Here is an 11,184-nt window from a genome sequence, read left to right on the forward strand (position 1 = left end):
GATCCTTCAGGCACTTCAGCCATCGACTTTGGAAATGTTTCTAGTAAGTATTCCTATGGTTTTAATGTTGTGATTTTTCACCTCACGGTTATTTTTGGTAAGAAAATGCTTTAGGAATGCGTGATAAGATATCGATGGACAGGTAAACAGTTTTTTTATAATTGCAATGTCCATTCCATGATATCCTCTCTTTATTGTTTGATTGTTTTTCTAACGTTTATTTCGATTTTTCTTTGTATTTTAACTATGAAATTGAAATTACTTGGTATTATGTATGTTTAAACAACAACCAAAGCTTGAACATGAAATTAATATTACACGATATTGATTGAAATCCTTTTAAATGTTTTGGATTAAAATATTTTCATGATCATTAGAAAAGTTTACTTTCATGTTTTTAGTTGAGAACATGTTGTTTATATACTTGACCAAGTTCATGCATTAGACAACAAATTGTTGTTGCGAATAAAATTACAAGGATTAGACATCACACCTTAGATTATTTGTTTAACAAGTTATTTACAACTTGAGATTTTTAGCATGTAACTTAGTTGGCATGATTGTGCCTAAGATTTCCCTGAAGGTTGAATACTAAGTTACTAAGTTGTTCTTTTCTATGGTGACTTTAATTTGTTTATACAGGTCATCTGGCCACATAGTGGCCACTATCACTCATCTGAAGAAAACTTGTTCGAGTTTCTTGCTCTTATGGGGAAGAATGGCTTTAACATTGTTGATGTTGAGGTATAAGTAATATAAATCCTTTATATTCTACTTTCATTTATATTCTAATGTTCATCGTCTTTCGTGTCTTACACTCTGCATTCTAGGTTCTTTTGTTTTCAGAAAAGGAACTCAGTATTGATGGTAAGCAGCAGGATTTGAAGAAAGAGTAGAACACTAACACTGGAGCGACAAATGAAAAAAGAGAGAGAAGAGAACCGGTCTAGTGGTACCCTTAAAGCCAATATCCCACATAAGACACACACATAGAGACTTATGTTCAAGTCTTCATAGTTGGTGAATTCACCTGCAATGACTTGACAGCACAATGATAATGTTTTATAGTGATGAAACAACATTTCATGTGTACACTGTAGTCCAGCCAATGTTAACTTGGAAACTCATATTGTAATACTCGATATTTCATATAATATAATTTATGTGGTTGAAATTATTTATAGTTGCACTTGATATTGTTTAGTATTTTAACTAACATATGTAATTTTGAATTTTCATATTAGAAAAACCAATTCACATTGTATGATGTTTTTCTAATTTAGTCGCAAAATCATACTAATTAATCTATGTTGATTAATAGTGAACAGATAAAATCAATCTAAAAGTACTAAATTAGTAGTTTATATTGATTAATGATGAACACAAATAAAATGAATATATGACTAAATTATCCGTTTATAATGATTATTAATGAAAATAAATGAAATGAATATAAACTACTAAATTAGTGGTTTATATAATGAATATGAAACTATCAAAAAAATATAAATGACTACTACAAATGATTTATTTTTCATTACAAATGACAACTGAATTTTGCATATATACGACTATTAGTAGTTAATCTACAGTATCTTATAACACAACAAAAATTTAGTCATATTTCTTTTGTCATTAATTGGTTTCAAACGACGACTAAAATTTGCATATATATGACTATTAGTAGCTAATTTACAGTATCTTATAACATGACCAACATTTTGTTCATTAACTGGTTTTCTCATATGATCATATAGTAATATATTTTGTTGTATATTTGGTCATTAATTGTGGCAATTAATGACTAAATCAATAACTAAATTAATAACCAAATTTATGACTAAATATACTGCTAGATGATAAAATTGAGACAATCAATTAATGACTAAGCTAAAAAAGAATAAAAGTGGTCACGTTATAAGATACTGTAAATTAGCTATTACTAGTCACTGACTGAAAATTAGTCATTTATATGCAAATTTTAGTCGTTGTTTTAGTAATTAATCATCATTTTGTACCAATGATATAATCAGGCCATCTTGGGAGATTGGGCATAACTCTTTCTTGGAGAATCCAATTTCGACTAGAATGGTGGCATTGGAAAGAGGATAGAGAGGGATATTGCAGATCTCATTTTTAGACCTTGGAGATCTGAAATTTCATAGATAAAACAGATTCAATATCGATTTGTTAAAAGCAAGAAAAGGAATGACTCGAATCAAGAAAATAGAAACACCTAGTAAGCAAAATTGGATGGATGATTTGAAGAATGCAATCGAAGCTAAGATAAATAGTTTAATATGTGCCATGGAAGCTAATATCAATGGTAGGGAAGAAAATTTGAAAAAATCCATGGAATATTTGAAGAAAAATATGGAAGGTTTGAAGGAAGGTGGGACAAAGCTGCTACAAGAAAGGTATCCTAATGAAGAAAAGGTAGTAGAGGAAACTCATGATGAGAAAAAAATAAATGTTAATCATGGTTTTATAGAATCTGAAGACCCACAATATTCCAAATATCGATATGAGGAAATTTGATTACAAGGACCCCATAACATGGATACTACAGATGGAGAAATACTTTGATCTACATGATGTGCAATTGTTACAAAAGGTATGTATTGGATCTTTATATTTAGAACTGAATCAATTTTTATGGTATAAAGGGCTTTGTTCTCATAAAGCACTTGTCACCTGGTAAATTTTTCATGAGGAAATGATAGCACATTATGAGGATACAAAGAGCAACACCTTCTTTAGCCAATTGATAAATCTCAAACAAAAGGGTTCAATGGCAAAGCACATTGAGGACTTCCAAAAATTGAATATAAGGGTAAATGATATTCTAGAGAAGCAGAGGATTGATGTCTTCATAAGGACTTTAAAGGATAACATTCAACCTAAGGTTCATCTTTGGGAACCTGACTCATTGGATAAGGCATTCAGGTTGGCAAGAAAAATTGAAAGCAAAATTATGGCAACAAGAAATCCTACCACTCACAATTATAAAGATGGAAGTGTTGTTGTTCCTAGCTTTTCACCACCTACAAGGTTGACACCACAGCAATTGGAAGAAAAAGGAGAAAAAGGGCTTTGTTACAATTGTGATAGAAAATACACTAAAGGTCATAAGTGTGATAAGAATAAATTAATTTACATAGATAGGGAAGAGGAGCAAGAAAAGGAACAAGAAACATCAAAAGAAGAGGATATACACCAGGAACCAATCTGAGAAAAAAGGGCATATCAAGAAGAAAAAGGTAATAGTGTTGATAGATTCAGGTAGTCCCCATAATTTTTTTCATTGTAAGATAGCCAAGGAATTGAATTTCTTCTTATATCCAACACCAAAGTGTTAAGTAATGATTGCAAATGGAGGAACCATAAATTGCTCTGGAAAGTGCCATAATATCAAGCTATCCATGGGAGAATATGTCTTGAATAGTCCAATGCTTTCCATTCCAATGGGTGATACAAATGTTGTACTAGGATTCCAATGGCTACAATCTTTGGGTATGATAGCTTTTAATTTTCAAGAACATTTCTTGAATTTTTTTTGGGAAGAAAAGGAAGTTGAATTAAGGGGTATCAAAACATGGAATGTTTGCCAAGACAAGCGATGGCGGCTAGGGTTTGAAGAAAACCTGCACAAGCTGCAGCTTTAGTACCAACTCTGGAGGAGGACAGTGCCAGAGCGGCAGAGCTTCGCAGAAGAGGGCAGATTCTGACCCAACAGATGAGAAACGCGGGGTCCAGCGGGACCCCATCCTATAAACAGGTAATGATGCACAAGGAGAAAACTGCACTGGACGGGGTGCAGATATCAGGGTCTGAGAAGTCAGGAAAGGAGGAACCGACCAACAAAGGAAAGCTAAAAAGTGAGGGTAAAAATACCCCAAAACAAAAAGAAATCATTGGCAGCAACAGTACTGAGAACAGAGATAGGGAAAACCCTTCCCCTGAGGATGAACGAGCACATGAAAACAGGCCTGAGGATGAAAGATCAGGAGACAAGGAGGATCTAAACCAAGCCAAGGCAGGACAGAAAGGAACAACGACGGAGGTCAAACAGAAAGAAACCCAGGGACCGTGCAAGCCCAAAGCAACTGAAACCCTACGGGTAATAATCTCTGACCCAGAACTACAGGCGTACCACGACCACATGGCAGAACATGCAGTGATCTGCAAGTTCATGGGTTTCTGGCCAATAGAACGAGCCCTGTGCATGTGGATAAAGCAGCAATGGAAACCCAGAGGGGATGTAAGACTCCACTTAGGAGCCAAAGGTTTTTTCACAGTGGTTTTTACCAATCTGAATGACAAGGATCGAATCTTTGATGGAGGTCCGTATTTCTTTGCCTCAGCAGGTCTTTACATGAGACCATGGAAACCCAACTTCGCACCAGAACAGGAAACCTTCAAACAGGTACCGGTCTGGATACGCTTATTCTCGCTACCGATTGACTACTGGGGACATGCAACACTTGAACAAATAGGCAACAAGTTAGGCACCTTCATCAAAGCCTCAGAGGCAACATTACAGAAAAGATACACCTCCTGTGTAAGGATTTGTGTCGAGATGGATGTTTCGGGAGCTCTTCATGAAGGCCTATGGCTGGAATACAGAGATGAAGTGTATTTTCAAGCTATAGACTATGAGCAGATCCCTTTCCACTACAGAAAATGTCATGAACATGGACATTTGATCAGAGAATGCCCATTGAATAGAATGACAGAGAAACCCAAGGATAATAGAGGAGATAAGAATAAGGAGGCCTTTGTCTGACCAAATGCTAGACAGAGAGCAAACAAAAGAAGACAAACTAAAGCAAACACCTCCTTTAGAAACACAAGCAATGCTTTTGAGGTGTTGGAGTCAGAGACAGATTCAGAGGATAACAATCCAGAGCGCGAGACACTGAGGGAAAGCCAGACCACAACCACACCAGGAACAAAAGAACCCATTTCCAATCCATCCATCAATATCCCACAGGCTCAAGGACAAATAGAAGGCCTAGAAGAAGACTCTGAGATGATGACTAGCGAAATAGGGCTAGAGGATATGGAACTAAGTGACATTCTTGAACAAGAAGGTATGGATCTACCAAACATGGTAGAAAATTGGAAGAAGAAAGGTATGGAACACATATCAGAAGAGGAGGTGAACAGAATCAACAACTTATTCATAGCCAGACAACAAGCAGAACTGGATTTGCAAAGAAGGAGCTTGGGAACAGCAAAAGGGCTAGGGGTAAGAGCTCAAGGACTGCATCAAACCACCACCAACTCAAAGCACTGGAAAAAATGAGGAAGAAGGACAAACAATGAAGCATTACAAGAACTTGGTCAGATGCTCCTAAACTCAGGTAAGATGAAAGCCCTTGAGGCGTTCACACTCACCTCCTAAAATTTTTTAATTATGATAGTACTTTCATGGAATGCTAGAGGGCTAAATAGCCTAAAGAAGCAGCGGTTACTAAAGAAAAAAGTCAAAAAGGAATAGCCAGATATAATTTTTTTGCAAGAAACTAAATGCACCAGCAAAACAATGGAAAACATCAGTAAAAAATTGGGGAAACGAATGGAATACATAGAAACAGCAAGCGCTGGATGGGAAGGGGGCCTGGCCATTCTTTGGAACCCACAAGTTCTCCAGCTTATATCCTCTGAAGCTGCCAGATCTCATATATCTATAGAAGTCCAAATGGTAGGAAATCCAGCCACCTACCTCTGCACAAATGTCTATGGCCCTCAGAAACTAGAGGCCAAATTGCTATGGATCAGAGCTCTATCTAACTTGCAGCAGAGATATCCCCAAGCAAAAGCCATTTTCGGAGGTGATTTTAATATGATCACTTCACTCATGGAAAAAAAAGGAGGCATCAGATCACTCAACAGGGATTCTGAAGCGTTCAAAGACTTTATTAAATCAGCCAGGCTAGTAGACATCTTCCCCAAGAGTGGGGCTTTCACATGGAACAACAAAAGAGGGGGTGATAGGCAAATCGCCTCTAGACTGGACAGGTTCCTAGTGACAGAAACCATTCTTCTGGAAGGGATTACTGTGGATTCGGACATACTTCCAAGTGGCGGTTCAGACCACTGGCCGATAATAATGAATGCGGCCATTCTAGGCACACCAAGGAATAAGCCATTCAGATTTGAAAAGTTTTGGCTTAGTCATCCTGAATTCACAACGAAAATAAAACAATGGTGGAGTGAACTGATAGGTATAAGAGGTACTAAAATGTTCATTATCCAAGCTAAGCTTAAACATATCAAAACCAGGTTAAAATCCTGGAATCAAGAAGTCTTCGGAAACATTTTCAAGGAAAAAAAGAAGCTGGAGGAGCAATTGGAACAAATTCACAAGGAATGGATCCAAGGAAATATCAATCAAGAAACTATGAATACAGAACAAAAACTCATGCAGGACTGGTAGACTAGATGCCAACAGGAGGAAACTCTATGGAAGCAAAAGTCTAGAATTCAATGGCTGAAGGAAGGAGAAAAGAACACTAAATTTTTTCACAGATCTGCCATTGATCACAGAGGTGCTAATAAAATATTAAGAATAAAGGATGATCAGGGAACCTCGGTGCAAACTCATCAGGAAATCTCGAGCCTTCTCATAAATCATTTCAGCCAAATTGCAAGGGAACCTAATATTAACAGAGAGGAAGCTATTAGGGACCTAGTGACTTCTATTCCCAAGCTCATCTCAGAGGATCAAAACAAGGCTCTAAATCGAGAAATTACCATGGAAGAAGTGGAAGAAGCGGTAAAAGATATGCCAAATGGTAAGGCGCCAGGACCAGATGGCTTCACCATCGACTTTTACAAAGCCTGTTGGGAAATAATCAAAACAGAGGTATGGGAAGTGGTGGAGGATTCCAGGCACTCCTCTTCCATCCTAAAATCCCTCAACTCCACGTTCATAACCCTTATTCCAAAGGAGGAGGAAGCAAATACTCCGTCGAAGTTTCGGCCAATCGCTTTGTGCAATGTCCTGTACAAGATCATATCTAAAGTCATTGCTAACAGACTAAAACCCATTCTTCCAGGTATCATTTCGGAAGAACAATCTGGTTATGTAGAAGGGAGACAGATTATGGACAACATACTGCTAGCTCAAGAGATGATTCACACCCTCCAAACTCAGAAAAAAGCGGGCATGATGATGCAGTTGGACCTATCAAAAGCTTATGATAAAGTCAGCTGGCAATATTTGGAGGCTATTTTGGATGCCTTTGGCTTTGCGAAGCAATGGATAATTTGGATCCTAGCCTTAATTAAATCTACTAGATTTTCCATTCTAGTTAATGGAGCTCCCACAGCCCAGTTTACACCCTCTCGAGGTTTGCGACAAGGGGATCCCTTGTCCCCCTTTCTGTTTGTGATTCTAATGGAAGGTCTCAGCAGGCTTATCAGAAGAGCAAAAGCGGATGGCATAATTCAGGGACTCCAACCCTTGCCCTCTAGCCCTACTACAACTCATCAGCAGTTTGTCGATGACACAATGTTGCATGGTACGCCCTCTGTCAAAGAAGCTCTTGGTTTCAAAAACATTCTCATTCGCTTCAGCCTAGCCTCAGGTATGGATCTGAATTTAGCTAAATCTTCCATTTTCTTCTTTAATATGCACCTAGCAGTCCAGAAAAATCTATCCACAGTCCTCGGTTTCAAAAGGAGTAACCTCCCTTCAAGGTACCTAGGCATTCCTCTAACTAATAAACCCTGGCAAAAAATTCATTGGGAAAATATGATTGCCAATCTAGAGAAATGGTGTCAACATTGGACTCATAGGACCCTCAACTTTGCAGGCTGCCTAGTCCTCACCAAATCTGTCCTCCAGGCTATTCCTCATTTCATGCTTTCCATCCTCCCAGCACCTAAAGGTGTGCTTCAGAAAATCCGACTCATTCAGAAAGCTTTTCTTTGGTCGGGAAACTCTGTGAAACAGAAGTGGTCCTTAATGGCATGGGATAAAATCTGCAAACCCAAAAACCTGGGTGGGTTAAATCTTCAGGACCCCTATACCGTTAACCGAGCATGCGGAGCCAAGTTATGGTGGAGATGGGTAAAGGAACCGAATTTACCCTGGGCCAAACATTGGAAAGCAAAGTATGCTAATCACTATAGCCTACAGAATTTGATCAGGATGCAAGAACCCCCAGACAGATCTCCATTCTGGAACCTTGCAAGAACTAATCAGAGCACAATTCAAGAACAGAGTTTCTGGGAAGTCTGTGATGGACAGACTACCCTGTTTTGGGAAGATGCTTGGCAACAATTACCGAAGCTCGAACATCCTGATTACCTAACCATTCAGAGAAGACACCAGGAGCTAGGGAGGACAACAGTGAGACATTACTGGAAACCTAACGATAATAATCAAGCTTGGAATCAGTGGATATTCAATGATACAGAGCAGCCGGAAGAGGAAGATAACATTGTAAGAACACTGCAGATAGAGCTGGCCAAAAGGAGAATAAGGTTTGCTCGTGATGCAGATCAACTACGTTGGGGCAAGCTCGAGGGAGGTAATTTCTCCCTCAAAGAAGCAAGGGTCTATATCGAAGAAAACGAACAAAGGGAAAAAGTCAATTGGTATAGCAAAGTTTGGGATGCTGATCTTTGGCTGAAGATTAAAACTTTCCTCTGGCTTTTGATGCACTGAAGAACTCTTACCTGGGAGAACCTTCGGAAAAAGGGTTTATAGGACCCTCACGATGCCCACTGTGTGAAATTGAGGAGGAATCCATGAATCACCTCCTCAATACTTGTAAATGGACAGAAAGCTTATGGAACTGGATGGAAGCCATATTTAAGAGAACAGACAGGGATAGAAACTCAATACAGGAAAGCATAGGGAATTGGCGAAGCAATTTTTCCAAAACCCAAATGGTCAATACATTATGGAAATTAATCTCGGGGTTTATAGTGTGGATGGTATGGAAAGAACGAAACAGAAGGGTGTTTCAAAATGAAGTTAAAACCACAGAAACCATTAAAGCCACCATTTTACAAAACATGAGGGAAACGGTTCTTACCAGAGGGAAAGCAGAACAGAACAAGGATTTCTCAGTCACTGACTTGCAAATTCTGAAGGCATTTGGTATTGAGATAGGTTCCATCATGGTCTCCTCTGAACCGCGTCAACAACAAGGACCCTACATGAATGTCTGGTCACCACCACCAACAGGCTTCCACAAACTCAACTTTGACGGGGCTTCTCATGGGAATCCTGGTCCGGCAGGCATAGGAGGGGTCCTTCGGAACCACAAAGGAGAAATACAACATATTTTCAGCCAATCGTTGGGTGAAGGAACCAACAATGAAATGGAATTTGCAGCCTTAGAGCAAGGATTACGAATTCTAATACGCCTGGAAACAGGAGCTACAGTGGTGGAAGGAGACTCCCTTTTGGCTATCAATGCAGCAAGGAAAATGCAAATGGGGGTGAAACTGAGTAAGGTTATGAAGCATTGGAGGTTGGCCAAGGTCACAGAGCTCATAGTTGAGCATCTCTCAAGCCTCGACGAAATCATCCTGCAAGCAGTGAGAAGAAAGGCAAATGCAGTGGCTGACTGTCTGGCCAACTACGAGATCGATCACCACTTCACCTACCCGGACACCTGTTGGCATGATGTCACATGCACAGAACTTCGGGATAAGTGTTTACTTCTCTCGAGACAAGACATTCGTTAAAGGGAGGAGGGTGGCAGAGGTACGATGGATCATGCCTTAACAGCAAATGAAGATGGCCTACCGAAGGAACAACGGGCGTCAGGCCCATGAAGTACATGAAGAAGAGTGGGAAATCATAAACAAGGACAAAGTGCAGCGAACGAGGAGATCGAGCTACAAAAAATATGATAGGAGCTGGCAGCAAAACACAGGGGAGGACACATGGCATTCAACTGATAGCCACAAGCGTGGCAGAGTTAAGGCGCTGGATACGCATCATGAACAGGAATTGGGAATTCGTAATGGCAGTTATTATGGTAGGAACAATGCCTATCCAATGGCAAAGTGGAAGATCTCCAGCCATACTTTCCCACCCTCAACTATATCTAAAGCATCCAACCAGAAGATCAGCACATTGATCTCTCCCGGCTCGCCTCCTAGCATTCGCAGTGCTGCTAGATTATCTAGTGATTCCGCTACCTGCAATAACATAATGGTGCGTGAGGGAAGTCAAAGTGTTTCCGCTAACCGGGACCTACGGAAGGCCCGGGAGGCTTATGAAACCCGAACCACCCAGAAGGAAAAACGCAAAATTGCAAAGCTCGAAGCTGCAGTAACAGAGGAGGAAGAACGTCTGAACGAGCAAGATTTGGAGAAGGAAGTGGAATGGATTTCTGATCCAGGCACAACAACTACGAGAGCAACTCAATTTGTTCGAACCCAGGGAGAAATGTGGAGGATGAAAACCATGCTGGCTAAGGTGCTCAGCATGTAGGCTGACGACATCAAAAAAGCTAACCAAGCCATCTCTCTCATTTCAACTGAGAATCTGGCTAAGCTTGATGCCTTGGAATTCAATTTCAGCGCCCTGACTCAGGAAGTCAGAGTCCTCTCGCAGAAATTTAGTGTACTCATCAGTCTCCTCAGGCTCTCCATGCGACAGGATTCCACTGCGGCGAAGGAAGTCGAGGAGGAGGCAACCGACACCAGTCAGGTGAAGAGGCCCACTCCTCAGAGGATTCTGCAGACTGAGGAAACAACTGCAACGGCCGGCCCAAGTGTTCCCAGTAAAGACTATGTTATCTTAAAGCTGTAATGGCTTCTTTGTTCCTGTTATCTCGTTTTGGTTTTGATATGTTATGTTCCTAGCTTCTATGCTCCTGGTATCGAGTAGCAGTAGAGGTCCTCTTAGCCTCTGTCATTCCTTTTGGCACTACTGTCCAGCAGCCCTGCATGGTTAGCCTCGGTTTCAGTAGTTGAAGTTTCAGTTGCTTTTAGTCATTTTGAGCATGTGATAAGGTTGTGGCTTTGTCTGTGCGTGCAGACCCTTTTGTATCCTATGTATTTTATGAATTAATATAAAACTACTGATTTACAAAAAAAAAAATAAAAAATTAAGGGGTATCAAAGGGAAACTAGGAAAGATAATTAACTATAACAACATGACAAAGCTTCTAAAGAAAGAACAACGGGGCGTAATTGCACAATTATGTT

The 11,184-nt window shown here is 39.8% G+C and overlaps 1 protein-coding gene across 1 annotated transcript; it reads left to right on the forward strand.

Annotated features, from left to right (window-relative positions):
* Positions 1 to 5,548: 5,548 nt before the first annotated feature.
* LOC149182683 (uncharacterized) lies at positions 5,549 to 6,442 on the forward strand. Its single transcript, XM_089414626.1, has one exon. The coding sequence runs from the start codon at positions 5,549 to 5,551 to the stop codon at positions 6,440 to 6,442; it is 894 nt and encodes a 297-aa protein (XP_089270752.1).
* The last annotated feature ends 4,742 nt before the right edge of the window (positions 6,443 to 11,184 follow it).

Source organism: Pinus tabuliformis, chromosome 3_2 (assembly GCF_031772625.1).
Source record: "Pinus tabuliformis cultivar Carrire ecotype Pingquan chromosome 3_2, CPIR1, whole genome shotgun sequence".
NCBI classification, from domain to species: Eukaryota; Viridiplantae; Streptophyta; class Pinopsida; order Pinales; family Pinaceae; genus Pinus; species Pinus tabuliformis.